General features: G+C 37.3%; 1 protein-coding gene across 1 annotated transcript; it reads left to right on the forward strand.

Moving 5' to 3' along the window:
• Positions 1-840: 840 nt before the first annotated feature.
• Positions 841-22,685, forward strand: LOC120355876 (LLGL scribble cell polarity complex component 2-like; the record flags this gene model as incomplete). Its single annotated transcript, XM_039444618.1, has 8 exons — positions 841-939; positions 3,383-3,572; positions 5,192-5,335; positions 8,296-8,434; positions 10,889-11,091; positions 15,064-15,233; positions 20,399-20,610; positions 22,381-22,685. Coding segments are annotated over 8 exons (1,462 nt in total), but the record flags the coding sequence as incomplete, so codon positions are not given.
• Between the last annotated feature and the right edge of the window lie 1,284 nt (positions 22,686-23,969).

The following is a 23,969-nucleotide window of genomic DNA, read 5'->3' on the forward strand; positions in this document are numbered from 1 at the left end:
GCGTAAGTGTGAGTTGAGCCAAGTCAAGTATCACGAATTTATTTAAGAAAACCCTAGTGTTTACACAGTGTGAAAACAGTGTTTTTCTCCAAGTAAATTCAGGATTTATTTGACTACTTTTTTGTGATGTTTTTGAATGAATAATACTTCATGAATTGAAAACACTACAAGTGAATAAGATGAGTTGAGACTCTAGCATTCAATCGATGATATACTCTAGGATAATGCCCCAGAGATTTAGTCTGTCCTATAGTGAGGTCCACGTTATAATGGTATTGGAGAAGGATAGGAGAACAGCGTATTGTCGGAGTTGCAAGATTGTGACTTTGCAAGATTGAAATTGTGACTTTCTCGTGCCAGTTCAAGAGTGCAGCGTTGTCGGATGTAGGTCCGGTTACACAAAGCCTGTTAAATTTTAATCATGATTAAATACATCGAGACGAACGAATTCTCATGCCGCATCCACATTTTGGCCAATGAAGGCCATGTTCGACCATGCCAGTGTGTGGATGGGTGGTTTGCCAGTGCTGGCTTTCATTGGACACTGGTCACATTGCAGGTTGGGCCAACATGTAGATGCGGTATTAGAGAAGCCTTCTTTTGGAAATAGCCTGCTCTGATTAGTTCTCTTCTCAACCAATCATGGTTAAGATTCAACAGGCTTTTGTGCAACCGGGCCTTAGAAACATAGGCTTGCATGAGAAAGTCTCAATCCGGCAACGCATATATTTTGATCTACTGGAAGCTCAGATCTCAACATATTCTAGGCTGAGTTTTTACAATTCATGTTCGATTGAACACTTTCATGTTGATTGAAATGGTTTTGTGTTTGATTTGCAGGGACGTCTTATATCTCACTCTGGGCGACGATAATTCGCTGCATCGATGGGAGATCACGACACTTCTATGGAGGAGTCAAGGCCAACAAACTTGAAGAAAGTAAGTAGAAACAGTGTTTCAATTTCTTTCAAAGTCTTCATACTTTTTGAAGTGTTGTTACATCAACACGCGCATTTTGCTATCCAGCAGCTGTACAGATATACCGGGTGTTTCAAAAAGAATGACCCAATTTTAAACAGTTATATTTATTTTTTAAAATGGTGCACACAAACCAATAAATTTTTACATCAAATTACTCACAGAAGTATCGAGTTTATTATGATGTATTATAAGTGTTCTATGTGACCTCCTTTTGAGGCTCGGGCGACATCTAAACGGTAGCCAAATTCATTCCAGACTGTTCGCAAGATGTCTTCTCAGACTGTAGCTACTGCATCAGTACTTATCCTGGTTTTTTGCGCCTCAATATCAAGTGCTAAGGGAGGAACAACGTTAAAGATCGTGTTTATCTTCCTCCCTCAATATCGTGTTTATCTTAATCGCCTCAGTATCAAGTGCTAAGGGAGGAACAACGTTAAAGATCATGTTTATCTTCCTCCCCCAATATCGTGTTTATCTTAATCGCCTCAATATCAAGTGCTAAGGAGGAACAACGTTAAGATCGTGTTTATCTTCCTCCCTCAATATCGTGTTTATCGTAATCGCCTCAATATCAAGTGCTAAGGGGAGAACAACGTTAAAGATCGTGTTTATCTTCCTCCCTCAATATCGTGTTTATCTTAATCGCCTCAATATCAAGTGCTAAGGGAGGAACAACGTTAAAGATCGTGTTTATCTTCCTCCCTCAATATCGTGTTTATCTTAATCGCCTCAATATCAAGTGCTAAGGGAGGAACAACGTTAAAGATCGTGTTTATCTTCCTCCCTCAATATCGTGTTTTCGTAATCGCCTCAATATCAAGTGCTAAGGAGGAACAACGTTAAAGCGTGTTTTATCTTCCTCCTCAATATGTGTTTATCTTAATCGCCTCAATATCAAGTGCTACGAGGACAACGTTAAAGATCGTGTTTATCTTCCTCCCTCAATATCGTGTTTATCTTAATCGCCTCAATATCAAGTGCTAAGGGAGGAACAACGTTAAAGATCGTGTTATCTTCCTCCCTCATATCGTGTTTATCTTAATCGCCTCAATATCAAGTGCTAAGGGAGGAACAACGTTAAAGATCGTGTTTATCTTCCTCCCTCATATCGTGTTTATCTTAATCGCCTCATATCAAGTGCTAAGGGAGGAACAACGTTAAAGATCGTGTTTATCTTCCTCCCTCAATATCGTGTTTATCTTATCGCCTCATATCAAGTGCTAAGGGAGGAACACGTTAAAGATCGTTTTATCTTCCTCCCTCAATATCGTGTTTATCTTAATCTAATCGCCTCAATATCAAGTGCTAAGGGAGGAACAACGTTAAGATCGTGTTTATCTTCCTCCCTCAATATCGTGTTTATCGTAATCGCCTCAATATCAAGTGCTAAGGGAGGAACAACGTTAAAGATCGTGTTTATCTTCCTCCCTCAATATCGTGTTTATCTTAATCGCCTCAATATCAAGTGCTAAGGGAGGAACAACGTTAAAGATCGTGTTTATCTTCCTCCCTCAATATCGTGTTTATCTTAATCGCCTCAATATCAAGTGCTAAGGGAGGAACAACGTTAAAGATGGTGTTTATCTTCATCCCCTAGCACTTGATATGAGGAGCAAACAAAACCAGATAACTGATGCAGTAGCTACAGTCTGAGAAGACATCTTGCGAACAGTCTGGGATGAATTTGGCTACCGTCCAGATGTCCCCCAAGCCTCAAAGGAGGGCACATAGAACACTTATAATACATCATCATATAATCGATACCTCTGTGAGTAATTTGATGTAAAAATTTATTGGTTTGTGTGCACCATTTTTTAAATAATTATATTTTATTGTCATTAAACTTTGAAAAAAAGCAATAGACAACGTCCATCGTTATTTGCGTATACACATCAACATATACATATAAAATTAAACAATAAATAACAGAACTTTACATAATAAAATACCAATACATTTAACTTAGAATGATTGAACCATCATTCAAAGCTAGGAACTCAGTAATACATAAAAGGGATGTCCAACCAGCCACTCCTGAAGCTTACGTCTAAGAACGCTGATGGATAGTCCTATCACCTGTCTAGATAGCTTATTGTAGCTTTTGATCCCAATTAACTTCGTAGCTCTTTGTTGATTCTTCAGTCGGTTAAAGGTACATTTATCATTTCACGATGCAGAGTGAATGCTCATGTATGTCCTGCCTACGTTCAAGTGAGATATATTGTCATTGTATACAGTATATCTTAAGAGGTTAACTTAAAATAAATATAACTGTTTAAAATTGGGTCATTCTTTTTGGAACACCCGTTATTAAGCATAGGTGTGCATTACGTACTAAATTGTATGCTAAAAGTCTGGCAATTTACAAGATATTTGACTGAAATATTTCAACTGCAAGCAGCTAGTTGTAATGAGGAAGGTTGCCATGCCACACTGCTCGGATTATTCGAGGCAAAGTTGTCATTTTCAATAATTATAATCATGTCGCTTGAAGTTGCTGAATTTTTCAAGCGTTTTGTCTCTGTTTTCGCTATTGTTGTCCCAGCTATTGTGATGGCATATGGCGGACTCCATACAAACTATAGAACTCAGTGAATTATATTCTCACTGCGCCGTTCACTTTTACAAATAATGCTGATGTGGAATTCAGCTTTAGTGTATGGCTTTAGACTATCTCATGTTTCACAATGCCAAAGATTACTTGGATGATATTTTGTAATAATCATTTATGCAATGTCTATTTGTATGGTTACTCTAAAACTCTATTTGTATTTTATACTTAGAAAACTCTATTTGTACTGAATACTTAGGAAATTGTATTGTACAATTACGGTATCCTATACTATTAACGAGCAACTTCTGTTTATATGTTTAGATGTTTATAGTTTGTATTCACCGGATCTCGAAACGGCTCTAACGATTCTCACGAAATTCAGACAAGTAGGTTTATAATATATAAAGATTCGATTGCACTAGGTCCCATCCCTGGGAAAACTCGTTGAAGGACATTAAAAGATAATTATTATTCATCCTTGGAAAACAGCTGATACAATTATTTCGTCCTCTATTGGTGTAAGTGAGTGAGCGAGTTCATGTGTGTGGGACTGTGTCAAAATTATGACTCAGCTGTTGAACTTTTGTAATCATTCAATCAGGTACTTAGTGCCGGTTGCAAAAGTCGGGTTATTTTCAATCCTGATTAATTCCAGTAGATCCATCTTTTGTGAAATGGTCTTCTCTGATTTGGTTCACATGTAATTAATCAGGATTAAAATTTAACCGGCTTTTGTGCAACCGGGCTTTGTGAGGAAAATTTTTGCATTCCTAGGAATTAAACTCAATTTACTGTGATTAGATAGAACATTTCTGTATGCGCTATGAATGTTATTATAATTTCTTGTTTCGTAATACATTTTTTATGCTTTTGTACTCCAGAGCGAAGCTCGGTCCCCGATATTGTATTTTTTATTGTAATACATTTTCGCCACACTGCACAGAAAGCAGCTGTTTTCCAGTCCCTACGTAGATCTGAAAGACCTTGTTTGCAGACGACGTCAGAAAAGGGTTTCTTTTCCGGTCTAGGCCAGAAAGTTGTCTCTTTCCAGCCGCTCATGGAAGTAGTTAATAAGTCATCCGCTAGATCGGGCGAGTGTCCACTTTCATCATCAGCTGAAGTCGCCATGATTTCAGTTCCAGTTTCGAATCAAACTAATTCGCTTTGCAACCAGTTTTATCAATATTTATTGTTGATTAGTGCATTCCGAATTTTCAAAAATGCTTGAAGATGACGTGGTATTTCAAGTGAAATTTTAAAAGAATCTGAAATCCTGACTGCAAATCTTCTACCACTAAAATCAAGAGATAGGTACGATAGCTTAACGAGTATTCTTTATTTTGTATTCTTTATTTATTTTGTCAGCAACCTGTAGTGTGGCGAAAAAATCGTTCGCACCACGGGCAAAAATGTTTTTCCAGCTCTCAATCTTTCTAGTCCTCGGCCTACGGCCTCGGACTGAAAACCGATTTCGAGCTGGAAAAATCTCATTTTCTGCTCTAGGTGCGAAATATACTATTTCGGGACGGATTCACACTTTCTAGTTTTCCTGCCCTGTTGAACCATGTGAATAGCTGAATTTTATCCTAAAGAATTAGATGTTTGTTTTGAAAGCAATTTATTTATTATTTTGATGGATGAATGTTTGTGTTTGAGGTTGAATAAGATAACGGTGATGCGACTGGAGTCTAGTGGTCGTAATCTACTATTGGGCTTGGAGGGAGGCAATGTCAACCTTCTCAATGTGGCCACTTTCGAATTCTCATCGGCCATCATATTCCAGGACAAAATTGTGCAAAGGTCAGTCTTAAAATAGGATATCAAATTTATACTTTATTCAATAAATTGCACACTTGACAACATTGACAGCGTTTCATGTTGCAATTTAAACAAGAAAAAATCCATACTAGAAACCACATAAATCAAGCAAAAATACAATAGGTATTGTTTGTAAAATCTAATTTGTCCAAGAAAAAATCTTAGTCATCCATAGATTCATAATCTTAGACGATTGGCAGCCCATCATGAGTCACGTCTTCATCAACACGACAACACCGAAGTCATTCAACTACTAGACAACACTGAACTCACAAGGAGGTTGAAGAGAACAAAGCCTTTCGAGCTGGTGTAGTGCTAGTGAAGAGAAAAAAGTAAAATAATTTAAAGTGTAGTGAAAGAATTTAAAGTAGTGAAATTATAAATTGGAACTGTAGGCTTCACTGGAAGGCTTTAGCAATAAAAATTGATATTTTAGGATAAGAATTAGAGAACAAAATTAATGGTAGTCCTAGTGACTAGTTTTAATAGAAATAATTTTTAAAAAAATCCAATTTTATAGTTTTCATGTTTATTTTGTACTAAAATTTCATAAAAGTCTACTCGTGAAACTCTACCTTATTTCGGACTGTGTCATTACCTATAATTTGGAAGAAAAATAGCACGAGGACTACCTTATTATTTTATCTACCAATGTTATTACATTAGTGTCATTTGTATCATAAATAAATAAACAAGGCTATCACAAGTGGCATTACATGTTGTTTTTTTCATAGATAGTGATGCTATCTTGCGGTAGCCACACAACGAATATAAAATCCCCCATTGTCTACAGACATGTTTATTTGGATGTGCGCGACATAATGAATGCGCTGTAGTATCGTGTTTATAGATCACACCAACGAGCTATTATAGTAAACTATAGTAAGCTATAGTAAACTATTATAGTTTACTATAATAGCTCGTTGGATCACACGTTTAGTTGAAGACTGACAATAAAATCAGTGTTCAGTCCAGCTCTGAAAGACCACTCTTATGGGGTCTTTAAGGTTTCAGGAAAAACATTTAAGAATGAGATATTATCAAAAGTTCTAAGTTGGGATTATCCCCGCTCAGCTCGGCCGAACGAGTATGAATAGTCCCGTTAGAATTTATGGGAATAATATTTTCCGAACACGTATCCTTATAATAACGCATCCACACTTTTGCCAGTAGTGTATTGTTCGCCGATGATGCCAACTTTCTCATCATAGGTGATACTATCCAGCAGATGCAGAGTGGGGAGAAAAGGTGGTAGAGAGCATTCGAAATTGGTGTGAAGCAAATAAAATCAAGGTGAATATTGAAAAGACATGCTATCTCAGTTTCTCCATAAATCATTTCAACGCTCCTGACACCTTCTACTTCGATATGGACTTAAAACAGGTCAAACCAGCAAATGTATGCAGCTTCCTGGGTTTGAAAATGGATTCTGGTTTGAGATGGAATGATCACATCGACGAATTGATTAAACGACTCAGTAAGGCCACATTCGCAATGCTACACTAGCAAGAACAATGCATCAGCAGATAGTCTTCTCCGCTTACTATGGATACTTTCAGCCTCTTCTTACCTACGGATTACTTTTCTGGGGCACGTCACCGGAAATTATCAGGGTATTCAGAGCACAGAAGAGTGATAAGAATAATGCTCAAAAAAACCGCCTGGAACGAACTCCATGTAGAGAATTATTCCGATCAACAGGGACGCTCACACTACCTTGCCTGTATATTCTGGAGTCTGTAGCATTTGGTTCCAGCATGCATCGACGTGGACAAGAGGTGCTGACCTACACAATTATAACACGCGCTCAAGGAACACCTATCGAATACAACAACATAGGACATCGTTCTACGAGAAAAATCCAATTCACATGAGCCAAAAAATGATCAACTCCCTGCCGCACCATCTTGAGGACATTGACAATAGAGTGCAGCTCAAGAAAAAATTGAAGGACTGGCTGGCTGATAAGTGAGATAAGTGTTTTTATGACATGAATGACTTTTTGTTGTGATTTTATTTTGTAATATGTAATTTTATTTTGTAATATGTGACGATTGCCAAATAACTTTATTGTTGTACATGCAAAGAGTAATAATTCAAATTCAAAGTACGTACAAATGACAAGCGTCAGAGTGGATGGTGGTTTGCCAGCGCTCGCCTTCATTGGCCTTCGCTTGCCATTGCTCCGATTCTTGTCGAGAGAAGGCGAGTGGCCAGCCGAGCATCCACAAGTGGTCACATTGCAGTGTGCATGGCAAGACCAACGTGGCCAAGCTAATATTAAAAATATATTTCTGATGAAGGTGATTATCGAAAGATTATCTTGAATAAACCTTGAAATAAAACATCAAATACAATGTCACAATCTAAATATTTCATCTTAACTTTGAAAATTCATTAAGTTATGAAATTATTGAAAAATATAATTTCTAGCTCAATAAAATATAATTAACTATTTTAAATGAGAATGAACAGTTAATATTACATCAATGAACCTGTATCAGCTACCGTCTATAGAAGGCATTGACAAGACTGAGGATCGGCAACGTTGTTCTCCTATCTTTCTCCACTGCAATTATAACGTGGACCTCACTATAGGCAAGCCACTTGGTCAGCGACTGGGTGATAGTGTGGATAAGGCCCTATAAGCCCAGTTTTCATGAGATGTTTTAGGCTGGGCGCACACCAGTTAGTCAAAACAAGACATGATCAAACACGTTTAGTCACAATACTTCACATTGCTGCTTATGACGCAACTCACACTGATTAGTCATTGCAATTAGACTTTGTCTAATTAGAATTTATGTCTTCATATGCAACTATGTGAAGTATTTTGACTGAACGTGTCTGATCATGTCTTGTCTTAGCTTGACTAACTGGTGTGCGCTTAGCCTTACTGTGTGGCGCAATTGAATATTGTATTGTGTTGTTGTGTTTTGCAGTGTGGAGGAAGACTACAAGATCAACCCGGGCGCAGTGGAGGCAATAGAGGAGCAGCCGGGCAATCCAGACAATGTGCTCATTGGCAACAACCGAGGTCTCATGGTCCTCTGGAACAGGAAGACATCTACTGCCGAACAGGTACAATCTATCATTGAATTACTATTATTTCGTCGCATTATACCGCCTTGAATGAGCATAGCTCCAACGGTGTACATGTCAAATGGTTTTCCTTTCGAGGGGAAAAAAGGTTCCGTTCTAAAAAGTTTAGGTCCCATCATAATAATTATGAAATAACTCTAAAACTTCAACAGACATTCAACTCGATCAGAACCGGAGAAAATCTCATAGCGCTCTCTCAATGAATACGGACATGCATCCACCAAAACACATGTTTCAATAGGGCAACAATAAACTTACCGAGATTGACAATATTCTTATTTGTCAGGCAATTGAAAACTCTTATTCCCGTATAATGTGGCCCCCCAGCTGTGTCAATATACAGTATTCTACACAAATAAAAATATAAATCTGAGTACTCTTTTTAAGTTATTTCATCACGACATGTTTCGGCTACTATGCAATTTTCAAGTCAAAATAAACTTTTTCCTCCACCTACTGTCAAAAGTACTTATTTTACTCCCTGAAACATGATACTAAAGTGTCACTTTTTCGCTCTCGGTACTAAAAAACAGAAAACTCCCTAGGGAGTAAAAGTGACTCCATTTAAATAACATGGGAAGCATCTCTATTTTAAAAACGTACATTTGGAATAGGTCAGAAGGTCTAAGCTCAGATGAGGAAGCATTTAGAGTAGTCATTAAACCAACTAAATTCAATACCTCAACCAGACATTTGATCGATATATAAAATTTATGTTTGTATGCTGAAATTATTATTACAAACTTCATATCACTATACTAAAAAAATGTATATATTTTTTTTTTATTCCATGTTATTCAAAATACCAGCCAACGAATATTACTTATTAACTAATCAAATTTGAAACGGGAAATTCATCATAGCTGTAGTTTTGGCTGTCATTGTTGTTACAACTTTAGCCGACAGATAGTGCTGTCGGAGGAGAACTATGATTACAAGCCAGCTGTTTCTGTTTACTTTTTAGATTAAACATGTTGTAACACATTGTTTGGTCACATACGTTTTTAAACATTATTTTATTAGCAGTTTTTATAAAAATGTAGGTGGAGGAAAAATGTTGTGTATATCACGAGTGAAAAATGTTTTTTCTTCCTCAGGAAAATTGTTGCCCTCGGCTTCGCCTCGGGCTTCAACTTTTCCCTCAGGGAGAAAAAACAGCACTTTTCACTCTAGATATACAAATAACTATTTATTTATATTAAAAGTAGCCCTAAAGAAAAAAGGACAGTATTCTGCACATATGTGTAGAATACTGGAGGGTAGTCATTATATCATGTACTGTGGAGTATTTGTGTACGTTTTTATTTTCCATTTATTTTTTAAAACTTTAATATAAAAGATACAATATCCAAGAAATAAAGGGCTGGGATTGTTAGAAGTTGGCGTTTCTTTAAAATTGGCCTACATGAAACAACTAAAGACAACTTCCTCAATCACCTTAGTGACTCCCTCGATCGCCTTATTTTGCTTTCGAAAAATAATTTGAAGGTTAGTTGCACTGCTACCCCAGAATTGAATAGTGAGACAGAAAATAGTCATGATAAACAAATGGCGCCGTTTTCTCGTTAGATAATTCAGTTATTGTTTTCAAAGCAAAGATTGCACGGGATATTTTGACAGCCAGAGCTCTTGAATGGCCATCCTACTTCACATTCCTTTGCAGTTCCACTCCAAGAAATTTAACGAGTTCAGCCGAGTGACATTCACCTCCCGTTCCAGAGTAGAGGGTGTCAACCGTGCCCCCCTGAATCTGTATACTAATGAATTGCTGTTCTGCTGGACAAAACAGAATCCTCGAAAAAGCATTGGTAGTTATGGGAGTTCTCAATGTGTGGACTCTGCCATGAGAGCAAGCTGCAGTCTCGTTAGTGGCTGGCTTAAGGATGTGAACACATTGAATGCGTATATGTGCAAGTGCAAGCTTGTTTATGCATGACTAAGCGTGCAGATGAGAAACAAAATCTGGAAAGAGTAATAGGAGCACTCATACTGAACGCTTTCACTTGCTGGTTGCGTTCAGTGTGAGCAGCTACATGCAAGTCAACACTTGCTTCAATGGCACTTTTCAAATTTTGTTTTTTGACTCATGCATGATCTGTCTGACGTTCAATTGCACATATACGCATTCAGTATAATCACACCCCAATTCGGAACATCAGGAGGATGAAACTCAAGAGGTGTCTCATTATAATAAATTAATCAAATTCTTCTTTAAATTACTTTTTACGAAAACAGGTATGTAGTTCGTTAGAACAACCCGAGATGTCTAAGGACCGTATTCACCAAAACGAAAACTTGGTTTGAGCGTCAGTTGATTCTAAATGGACAAAAAATCATATTGCAAAATCATCTGACTTTGAACCAATTGCCTCTCAAACCTAGTTTTCGTTTTTGGTGAATTTGGGCCTTAATTCGTAAAATTTTGTGTTGCAGACGTTCATAAGTTCCCAGCAGTTGGAAAGTGTGAGTTGGGAAGCAGACGGCCAGCAGTTTGTGTCGGCGCACAACGACGGTAGCTATGCCTATTGGGGATGCACCAGCAGTAAACCCCAGGAGGAGCCCAGCACACCCTACGGGCCCTTTCCCTGCAAGGCTATCACTAGCATTGTGTGGGCGCATGATGCTAACCAGCCCACGTGAGTTGCTAATAACGAACTATATAACGAATAAACTATTCATCGGAATTCGAGAGAGAAATGGTACAGGCTCAGCCTAGTTTTTTCTCCATGGTCATAATTATTATATTATGATTATAGTGTTATTATACAATAAATGCATAAATTAATACAGAAATGGAAAATATCATTTATCAGATTCAAATATCAGCAAAGTCTGGGATAAGATTTATTAAAGCCAAGCTTTAAGGCTGTGCAAAGGCTTAAAATAAACTTTCTACTCGTAATACTTTTCAAAGTTTTTCGATTTTTATATCATTAAGCAAGCTTTCAAAATGAAAAAGTTTTCTCAGGAAAACATTTTTTTCCGATCATTACTTTTTGAGATATGAGCGCCTAAAGTTTAAATTTTTGGGACAACATTTCAAATTCGGTATGAGATGAATTCAGATGATAGATTCTTCATGGTATTGTTGTTCTAGTAAACAAAAATTTTCTGAAAATATCCATTTTTAAGATAGTTATTCAATTTACTAAAAATCTGGTGTGGTACACTCACACAACTTTCCTTGCTCATATTCGAAACTACGATCAGACTTTTGTATATGTGTATATATAATTGTTTTCAGAGTACTTTTTCCTTTGTGTAAATCGTGAAATTCGATGATTTTTTTTAGTCATCATTTTTAAAGTCGTCAAAACAGCTGTTCTACAGATGAAATATCTCGACTATGTGTTCTTTTTATGAACTGCTCTACCTACCCACCTCATGCATGAGAAGGAGGTTACGAAATCCATTTCTCAAGGATGGGTGGACCCCCCATTAGTTTCCCAGAAAGGAGACTCATGCCAGTTAATAGAGCTGATAAATAACTATACAGAGTATGAATTTGAAAAAAATTGGTCAAGTTATTTTGAAAAAATCGTGAAAAACATGTTTTTTTTAGTAATTATCCGCCATTTTTCTCAATTATTTACGAAGCTCCTGCAATTTTCTCAGAAATGGGACTCATGTCAGTTGATAGGGCTTATGAATAGCTATCCATGGTATGAATTTAAAAAATCGTTAGAGCCGTTTTTCCGAGAAAACCGTGAATAACATGGTTTTTTAGTGATTATCCGCCATTTTTCAAAAGAAATATACGGAGCTCCTGCAATTTTCCCAGAAATGAGACTCATGTCAGTTGATAGGGCTTATAATAGCTATCCATGGTATAATTTGAAGAAATCGTTAGAGCCGTTTTCGAGAAAACCGTGAAAAACATGTTTTTTTTAGTAATTATCCGCCATTTTTTCCGCCATTTTGAATTCAATTTTATTGAATCTCTTATTGTCAGATCCTCATGGTATAAGGACCTTAAGTTTAAAATTTCAAGTCAATCGGTTGATTAGGAATGGAGTTATCGTGTTCACAGACATACACACATACACACACACACACACATACACAACACACACCACACCACACACACACACACACACAACACACACACACACACACACACACACACACACACACACTGCCGTGCTACCAATTTTTCCAAATCGGTTGGATAGCATTTACACCTATTAACCTAAGGATAGTTGTCGGCTCCATGTAATAGATTCTTGATAAATTATGAATGGATCTATCGCCTATGAATGAGAAATCCAGTTTTCAGAGCAAATGAACTTATAATCTGCAGAAGAATTTTGGCAATATATTACACAAATATAGAAAGAACAATAACTTACAAGCCTAAGCATCTACAGTTACTACGAACTAAATACTTATCTAGTTTACAGTTGAAAAAACAGTGGCTATTGGCTTGTATACACACAAATCAATAAACAGACAAAATAGAACACTATAAACTGATTAAAACTCAAATTAAAACATTAATAAATTCACTTAAATAGAAAATTATTTAAAGAGCACAAAGTTACAACACCCATCAGCCAGCCATGTTTCAGAGAGAAGAAAGAAGAACAGAAAAGAGCAAAGCTTCTAGACACCTCAACGTTACGGACACGTCACCAAAAATTATAAATTACAAGTTTAGAATTCACCTTTTATATTTGTTCTCAATAAAACTTTATTTTGAAACTGTTATTTTAAATTTTTATATATCATCTCCATTAAATAAACCATTTATCTATTAATTCTGTTAACCCAGCCTCGGTGACACCATGGACAATGCAACAATCATTTACGATAAAAAATTCTCAGTCAAAAAGTTTGTCCGTATATCGATGACTCTGATATTTACTATAAAGTTTCATAGATCTCGAATTGAAGATTCGATTCCAATGTGAGAAAAAATGTAATATTACAACACACACACACACACACACACACACACAACACACACACACACACACACACACCACACACACACCACACACACACCACACACAACACACACACACAGACCAACACCCAAAAATCATGTTTTTGGACTCAGGGGACCTTGAAACGTATAGAAAACTTGAAATTAGGGTACCTTAATTTTTTTTGGAAGCAATACTTTCCTTACCTATGGTAGTAGGGCAAGGAAGTAAAAATAACCAAAAATAACAGACTTTTTGTTGAGTTATTTTTGGTAAATTGAATAACTTTTTCAAAATTGATATTTTCAAAAAAATTTTGTTTTACTAGATCAACATACCATGAAGAATCCATCCTCTAAATCTCATGGATTTAAATCTTACCGAATTTGAATTGTTCTGTCCCAAAAATTCAAACTTCAGGCGCTCATATCTCAAGAAGTAATGATAGGAAAAAAATGTTTTCCTGAGAAAAAATTTTCATTTTGATAGCTTAATGATATACAAATCGAAAAACTTAGAAAAATATCACGAGTAGAAAGTTTATTTTTAGCCTTTGCACAGCCTTAAATGTCTTCCTCAAACAGTTTCAATTGTATGGAACTGATCCAATCTGTTATATCATAGAGAAAATATATCTTAAATCTGGATTCCAGCTTGAGAAGTTATCTTATGGTAGGCATATAGGGCGTTCTTGTTTCAAATTTCGCTGTTAACTAAAAACTAATAAACCTCATTCCAAATCACTTTCTCATGGACAATAAGATCAGCGGAAAAATTAAACTGGATATAAAAAACGGGACATACAGTAATTTCTTCTTCCATTTAGATATATGACTCGAGATTTCTGCTCCAGCATTGTTTTTTCATTAGTTTTTTCATTTCAGTGGACTCGCTTACCTTTATTTTGAGTACCTATTCCTCTGTTTTCTTCCTTCCCCCCATTTCTCCCTTCCTTTTTTCCTCATTACTTCTCTTCTCTTCTTTGCCTGCCTATTACATGGGAAACCATAGTTGGCTAGGTACCTTCCTCTCTTTTTTTCTCTTCTCCAACACACCCAAACACTAAGCCCATTTTTTTTTATATTTGTAACATTTTATTGTGTTTTATTTGTTTCGTAAATCTTTGTAATTTTGTTTTGTCTTTTTTTGTGTGTGTTTAATAAATTGAAATTGAACTCAAGCCGATAGTTCTAGTAGATATTTTCATGAAGCTATGTGACGCTGGTAGTCTCGCATACTCTGCCGTTCATACACTCTCATACAGCCAAAACAGTAATCATGGACAGTAGTAGTCGACAGTAAATGGCTTCATTGGTAAACCATTAAGCTTGTAAGTGTTGTTTGCCATTTTTGTTTGCCATCGCTCAAACTACTTAGTTTTGCTGGTAACGCCAATGATAATATTATAATCGATTTTTAAATGGAAAATATTTTAATTTTAAGTTTTTGCAATGTATTATATATGAAAATTTCTATATTTCACATTTGTAAAGTTGTTAATGATTTTGGCAATATAAATTTTAATCAAATTTCAGTATTGAGAGTGATGCGTTGGTAGAATTATTAGATTGTCACAATCACTTCATAAATTTGTATAAACAATAGAATTAAGTCTTATATTGCGAACTTTGACCAATTTATTTCATTCAATTGTATTGAATTAATTGAGTAATGTTTTTGCAGGCAAGATTTGTTGCTGTTCTCTGGTGGTATGACGCGAGCCAGCTACGGTGATAAGAACACGATCACGGCACTCAGAGGCAAACACGTGTCCGAGGGCAAGCATGTCATATTCGACTTCACATCCAAAATCATTGACTTCTTCACCATCAGTGTGCCCGATGGAGGCAAAGGTTGGTCATTCATTCACTGCTAAATACGCATCTTGATAAGTTATTCATTGTATTGACTCTGTTTCATAAAAATGTAATGTTCATGTAAATATTTCATAAATCTGTTTCATAGAAACCTTGTGAGACTGCAACATTCCTGTTAGTTTGACGGAACACTATCGAAACTATATACTCAACATACTTACTTACTGCGGTGGCCACTCGTACCCCAGTCGGTACTTGGCCTCATCAACTAAGCCTCTCCAGAAGTTTCGGTCACCCGCGTCCTCCTCTTTTAGGCCCATCCTCCTCATATCTTTCCGGACCTGGTGCCACCATCTAGTTTTTGGCCTTGCAGCTGGTCTCCTTCCTATAGGATTATTCCTCAGTACACTGCTTGTCAGAGCGCTTTCTTCTTTCCTCAGACTGTGTCCCGTCCACTGTAACCTTCTGCTTTTAATCTCACCCACTATGTCTGTTTCATTGTATAATTGGCGTATTTCATATCCTCAACATATAAATAAAAAATTGCATGGTTGCCTGTTAAAGTCGGTATACGGGCGAAAGTTTTGTGACAACGACTTTGAGTGGTAAAATAATTTAAATGTGAATATTCATTCGTAGGAAGAAATAGTAGGAAGAGGATGAAATAATAACTCACAATGAGAGTGAGTGAGAGGCACGCGTCCCTTCCACTCGGGCATGGTTAGCCCGCGCCAAACTAAGAGCGAGAGAGACAACCATTGACTTGACATTTTGAATTAGTGGCGCAGTCGCAGGAGATTGCTTGCGGCGCCTGCGCAGGTTGACTGCTCCGTTTCACTCTCTCTCCAGGTGAATGCCTTCGGTTGGTGCGGCATTGCTCGCCACTGCTCCTATTCGTGCTCTTTCAGACGACCGTGAACCGAAACGAACGCTCTCACTCGCTCTCATTGTGAGCGCATAACGTGGAACGTAACGCAGTTTCTTGAAGTGTCTCCCGGCAAACCAATTATAAAACGTTGTCACGCAAAAATTCAATCCAAAGTACCCTTTTCACTTTCCTTACCTATGGTAATACAGTACCCTTCCTTGGCATAAAGTACCCTTTTCACTTTCCTTGTCCTATTACCATAGGTAAGGAAAGTATGCTTTCCAAAAAATTTAAGGTACCTCAATTTCATGTTTTCTATAGTTTCAAGGTCCCCTAAGTCCAAAGACATGATTTTTGGGTGTTGGTGTGTGTGTGTGTGTGGTGTGGTGTGGTTGGTTGTGTGTGTGTGTGTGTGTGTGTGTGTGTGTGTTGTGTGTGTGTGTGTGTGTGGTGTGTGTGTGTGTGTGTGTGTGTTTGTGTGTGTGTGTGTGTGTGTGTGTGTGTGGTGTGGTGTGTGTCTGTGAACACGATAGATAACTCCATTCCTAATTAACCGATTGACTTGAAATTTTAAACTTAAGGTCCTTACACCATGAGGATCCGACAATAAGAAATTCAATAAAATTCAATACACAATGGCGGATAATGGATAAATGGTGGATAGTGGATAAAACCACGTTTTTCACGGTTTTCTCGAAAACGGCTCTAACGATTTTCTTCAAATTTATACCCTAGATTCATAAGCCCTATCAACTGACATGAGTCTCATTTCTGGGAAAATTGCAGGAGCTCCGTAATATTCCTGAGAAGAATGAATTTTGTTAAATTTCTATCACGATTTTCTCAAAAAGGACTTGACCGATTTTTTTCAAATTCATACCCTGTATAGTTATATCAGCTCTATTAACTGGCATGAGTCTCCTCCCTGAGAAACTAACAGGGGGTCCACCCCATCCTTGAGAATTTACTTTTAACCTCCTTCTCGTGCGTGAGGTAGGTAGGTAGAGCAGTTTATTCAAAAGAACACATGTCGATATTTTATTTGTAGAACAGCTGTTTTGACAACTTTTAAAAAATCCTCAAATTTCAATATTCAAACAAAGGAAAATGTACTCTGAACCACGGTAATTAGATGAAAACGGTAGGGGTCATAAAATGTATGCGCAGTGGCCAGCCAGCTAGATTGCGTCATCGCCACCAACCGAGGTTTTCAACATCTATTGGCAATTTATGAAACTTATTTGTTAAAAACAGATGATTGGATATAAAATGACGTCAGCTCCACCGGAAATTTAGCACAAACATGCGCGTGACACCTACCGTCTTCTTCTATATACCGTGCTCTGAACACAATCACAATAGTATAATCGTAGCTTTAATTATTTAGCCCCCAATCGGCATAATGCTATTCCCTAAATTATCCTCGTTAATGAGGCTTATAGATCAATGAGCAAGGAAAGTTGTGTGAGTGTACCACACCAGATTTTTAAAATTGTTTACTTACATGTTTCTATATCTGTGGCATATTAAGCTATATCAATCTGGCTATTCGGCTATATTAAGTGGCATCACTTGATAATGACGTCATATAGCCCAAACATGTTATGAGTTAACAATTTTAAATAGGGTATACTTAGATTTTTCAACCATATTCAAGATTAGCCCTTACTGAAAAAAAACTCTATCCTCAAAGTTTGAAGGAAAGAACCTCTTACCTCTATGGTCTATATCTACAAGATATAAAGCAAATTAATAGTCCAATGCAATCTTGGATTAAATGAAGCCAGAAACTGATTTTAACGCTCTAAGGTGTGATCGCATTTATTAGATGCGTATATGTGCAAGTGCACGCTTGGTTGTGCATAACCAAGCGTGCAGGTGAGAAACAAAATCTGGATTGAGCAATAGGAACACTCACACTGAAAGCTTGCACTTGCTGGTTGCGTTCAGTGTGAGCAGCTAAATGCAAGTCACAACGTGTTTCAATGGCCCTTTCAGATTTTATTTTTCGGCTCATGCGTGATTCGACGTGCACTTGCACGCATTCAATGTGATTACACCCTTATGCGCTGACACGTGATTTCAGAAGTCTCTTGAATTTAGATTCTGTCCTATTTACTCATACTGAGTAAATTATGAATTGATTCACTTGATAGTCGGCCGTGTTGGTCTAGTGGTAAGGAGCGTTGCGAACCTCGGTCTGCTGACATTGCCTGGTTCGTGGGTTCGAATCTCGCTGATGGCCTGGACGTTTGATCATCTCATCAATTCTCTAACGCACTTTCCATCACCATCACCCAAGCACAAGCAAAAATCTCATGTGGGCATCAACCGCAATATAAAAATAAAGTACAATCTAGTCATACCAGTTTTAGGGCTTGAGCATTAGATTAGGTGTTATAATCAGTTACCGTTACATATAAGAGGCTTAGTAGTGAGTGAATATAAACTTAAAATTAAGGATTTTCTAATAAGAAACTTTTTTTATACTAATGATAAAGATTTTGCTTTCAATATTGAGAATTTTTAAGACATTTATGTGATGATCTCTTGTGGGTTTTATGTGGTATTATTATATATGTAATGATATGTATTTTTTTATGACGTAGCCTATACAATTGTAATTTGTCTTTGGCAAGAAATGGATTTTGATTTTTTTATTTTGAAAATTATATTTATTAGAAGTTAAGCTGCCGGTTGCACAACAGCCGGTTGAATTTTAATCGTGATTAATTTCAGGATAGCCAATCAGAGAAGCATTCTTTCCTAAAAGCCTTCTCTTATTGGTTCTCGTGAAATTAATTACGTTTGAAATTTAACACAGTTTTTGTGTAACCGGGCCAAGGATTTCAAAATCAGTACAGTTGTTCATGTGTGAGTTCTCCACCCCAGGGGGCTCACTTGTTATGAATGAATGAATTTTTTGTCAAAAAGAAAATACAAAAAATACTGTACTCAACTAAAATGCATACAAAAAATTAATAAAAAAATACAAAAGCTACTGTTATAGCCACCTCTAATACAAGGCCCCGGCCTACGATATTGCAACGTCGCAGCGTAGGCCTAGAATCTAATACATGATTGGTGAAAAGATCAGCTGGTATTTTTAAAAATATTTTACACCAATCATGTACTAGTAGTTCTGTGAACAGTAGACCTCACGCAGTATTCTCATCCACAAGTACCTGATTGAAACTATAGACCTTATGGAAATACAGCAATAGACTGGCTTCTCTACAATCTGTGTAATCACTTGTCAGCTGATTTATGATGAATAATTCTATAGTCTGATTTTTACTCTAATATTGGCGTATGAAGGAGGCTCCTTTTTCCTTTTATATTATCCTTGAAATGTAAAATTTCCAAAAACCTTGTATATACGCGCAATCAAAAAAGGAACATACCTGTCAAATTTCATGAAAATCTATTACCGCGTTTCGCTTTAAATGCGCAACATATAAACATTTAAACATTAAGAGAAATTCCAAACCGTCGACTTGAATCTTAGTCCTCACTTCGCTCGGTCAATTAGATTCTAAAGGTGCGTACAGACTTTCGCTCTGCTCCGCAACCGAACGTCACTCCAGCAGAGCGATTGATGATCGACCGGTGAGCAAGAGTGGTTCGACCGGGGAACGCGAGAAGATCTAACATCTTCCGTAACGTTCACGATGGGTGCGTGGGAGGAGCGACTGTGGTTAGATGGTGGTACGAGAGAGGAGCGTGCTCGGTGCGGGTTGGAAGCTCGAATATGTGTACGCAGCTCAAGCCTACGCTGCGACGTTGCAATATCGTAGGCCGGGGCCTTGTATTAGATGTGGCTATGCTACTGTACTCAACTAAAATACATACATAAAAATAAAGGAACTGTTAATTTATTCAATTAGAAATTATAACAAAATGATATCCTTATTCATAATATTATAGATAATAATTATCAAATGAAGATTTAATTTATGCTCACATGAGTACAGTAGTACTACTATGAGTATACTATTATTATTAATAATAATAGTTGTTGATAAGTAATAATCAAACCCCCTTCATTGACGTTCTATATTGTCGAGGAATATACATTAGAGGAATACCTCAGCTGCGAATTTGTTACCACATAATGAATTAATTGTAAAATAGTCTGGATATGGCAAAGTTTTTCCATGTTATCTTATGCTGTTTTTGTTATCTGACATTGTTTTATATTGTACCGAAGCTTATCTGAGCCACTTCATCTATGTAAATGTCTATAACTTTCCATTGTACCTGACGACGTGACGAGATCCATGTATATGTTATATATTTGTTGATCAATAAAATTTATTCTATTCGATTGCAGGTGTGTCAGCCCTGATAGTGCTGGCCGAAGAGGAGTTGGTGGCAATTGACCTGGCCGGCGAGGAATGGAAGATGCTGTGTCTGCCCTACCTGGTATCACTGCATGCCAGTGCCATCACGTGTGCCACGTATGTCAGCGACGTGCCAGCCGACACCTGGCACGACATTACTCAAGTAGGGCGTATGCAGAACAGTGGCCTCTACTCCGATGCGGTGAGTTGATAAGTTGTGGAAACATCAGGTTGAAGTCTTGGAAATCACTGTCAGGCTAGCTACACACACATCGATTTTTGGTCGTACGATTTTTTGTAGTCCTTATAAATTCTATTAGATTGAACAGAACTTGACAAACATTCTTTATTCATTCTTACAATAAGTACATCATCAAAATGATAGGGAAAGAAAAAATAATATAACCTTGTGCTATTTCTCTCCCAAATTTAGATAGGGTCACACATAGGGTTACATAATCTGTTTAATAGAATTTATAAAGACGGACAAAATCTTACATCCAAGAATCTATATGTGTGTGTAACTGGCTTCAATCAAATCACTATTATAAGAAGTTCAGAGTTTCCAGTTATGGATGAACATGTATATTCCACTCGTCGAAATCTTGCTAATAAATTAAAAGAACCCTTCACAAGAAGTAGATTGGGGCCTCCTTACATGCTTTTGCTAAGGGACCACGACTTTTCAATAAACTGCAATCAGATATATCAGATACATCCAGTTATAATTTGTTTAAGAATAGACTTAATCGCTTCTATGAAGAAAAACGTTTAATAGAGGTGTGATATTATTTACAATTTTTTTTGCTGTCTTCATTCAAATCTAGGCTTGTTTTTTTTACTTATTTTTTTCTGGGTAATTTATTGTTAAAGATTCATCATAATTCCATCTTGTGAAAAGCACACTGATTATTGTATTGTATCTAAGTATTAAAAGTTGAAAGTAGTGAACCCCCCGGGCTAGAGAACTCACTCTGAACTATTGCACTGATTTGAAATACGCAAATTGTTCATCAACTTGAAATTTTCAACACATATTCTTCGAACCATTGTACAGATCGAGATCTTTGGCCAAAGAAATTGGCTCACTCCTTTCTTTTTATGAGGATATAACAGTTTAACTATATATGGAATTTTATGAGTAATAAGCACACATATGCTTACGCACTTTGCTGCCTATGCAAGCCTTTTCCAGTCTGAGAGAATAAGGGCAGAGACAAAGCCTTTTCCAGTCTGAGAGAATAAGGGCAGAGATAAAGCCTTTTCCATTCTGAGAGAATAAGGGCAGAGACAAAGCCTTTTCCAGTCTGAGAGAATAAGGGCAGAGATAAAGCCTTTTCCAGTCTAAGAGAATAAGGGCAGAGACAAAGCCTTTTCCAGTCTGAGAGAATAAGGGCAGAGACACACTGGGCGTTTTTTCAGCCGAGACAGCACGGCACGGCAGAACAGGAAGTTCTCCGATTTGCTGATTCTCGATACGCCAACCATATCAGCCAATCGGAGAGCTTCCCGTCCTGTCGTGCCGTGCCGTGCTGTCTCGGCTGAAGAAACGTCTCGTGTGTTTCGCCCCTAATAAATGAGCAGTATTTATTATTAACTAGAATAGACATAAGTTATAGAATTCATTTTGTTTGTTTGGTCAGTGTCTAGTAATAGCATATAGAGAAGATAATAGCATAAGAATATATCACATTGTATAGGTCGTTTATGTTCCAAATCTCAAGCCAAATTTTTGTTAACTGAAGCCTCTGTCACTGTCGACTACTGTCTATTATCATTGGTTTGGCCGGGTGAGGTGTAAGAACAGCACAGCATGAGAGACTGCCAGCATCACATAGCTTCACAAAATAGTTATTGTAAGACTGTTATAGATAATACAGTATTTCATGCAATTGTAGCTCTTGTTTCAACCAATATTCTGATGGAATAAAATTCGATTTCACTTGAAATTTTATTTTAATTTGTTTTGCAGGAGTGGCCAATCAACGGCGGCATATGCGAGGCTGACGGGGATGATGATGGAGAGGGGAAGGGTGAGGAGGTGGAGGTGGAGGGAAGCCGCGACATTCTGCTGACAGGACACGAAGACGGGTCGGTGCGCTTCTGGTCGGCGGGAGGCGTGGCACTGTCGCCGCTATACACGTTTGCTTCCAAGCAGGCCATGCATGCTCAGGATGATGACGACATTTTGGTGGAGCACCCTGTAGATGAGGCGGCTGATAACGGCGAGGTGGAGGAGGATGAGGATTGGCCTTTCCGAAAGGTTAGTTCAGACTGGTAACAGTTTAATAGGTGCAGAATGAGGTTGGGATTTAGTGAGGTAAAAATCCCACACTACGGTTCAAGCGGCTTCGCTGCCGCTTGGTGCTTTTTTAAGGTTTTTGCACCTCAGAAAAAACAGATCGAGGCTAGTGGGATGAATTCGTTTTTGTCATGCCTTTCTTTTGTAATTTTGTCTGTATTTTAATTAGTGATATTCTGGTTTGATAGCAATAAATGTGAGGAATAAACCGTGGATGTAAAGAAATTTTGATTGTAAATTTGTGTGTACTTTAATTTGTGTTGTTCTATTTTGATAGCAATAATGGCCGGGTCACATATAACCGCACCGAGCCCGTGCCGAGTTACGGCCGAGCTACGCCTGCGCCCCGGTGATGGTGAAAGGAGAACACACATATCCGTGCAACAGCAGTGTCTCAGTTCTGTAGTGCTACTGTGTGGTCTGATTTCTGAATGTGTTAAACTATTTTAACACTATTAAAGCTTGTTACATCCGTTTTAAATTTATATTTTTCAATTTTTAAATAATTACCAGGGATTTCTAGCTCTTTGTTCAACCGATAGAAAGGGATACTGGATTTTTCTTTCCTTATTCAACTGATGTGAAGGTGTAGCAACTAATAGAGAGGGATAAATTAATGGTTTTTCCCTCTTTGTTCAACTGAGAGAAAGGTATCTGTGTACAGAAAGATGAGGGATTTCTAGCTCTTTGTTCAACCGATAGAAAGGGATACTGGATTTTTCTCTCCTTATTCAGCTGATGTGAAGGTGTAGCAACTAATAGAGAGGGATAAATGAATGTTTTTTCCCTCTTTGTTCAACTGATAAAAAGGTATCTGGGTAGCAACTAATAATAGAAAGGGATAAGTGTTCTTTCTCTCTTTGTTCAACTGATAGAAAGGTGTCTGTGTTGCAACTAATAGAGAGAGATAAGGGCTCTTTCGCTCTTCGTTCAACTCATAGGGAGTCTCACCCATGTTGCAACTGATAGAGAGGAATAAGGGATCTTTTGTTGCTCTCTGTTCATGGATCTGGCATTTGGTATGTGATATTCCATTGATGCGGGTATGTGGAAGCTGGTGCTAACTGCTAAGCTCAGATTATGTGAATTAGTCTGCTATTTGGATCATTCGAATTGAGTGCTAATTATTGTTGTTTGTTTTGGAATGTTCCATGTGTTCAGTTCAGGTAAACCTTATTTTTTATCTCATCTCGAATTCTCTCTCATCATTAAATAAAGTACTCAATCAATAATATCAATCAGTACTCAGTATCATATAA

This window comes from Nilaparvata lugens, unplaced genomic scaffold, assembly GCF_014356525.2.
Source record: "Nilaparvata lugens isolate BPH unplaced genomic scaffold, ASM1435652v1 scaffold5099, whole genome shotgun sequence".
In the NCBI taxonomy this organism is placed as follows: Eukaryota; Metazoa; Arthropoda; class Insecta; order Hemiptera; family Delphacidae; genus Nilaparvata; species Nilaparvata lugens.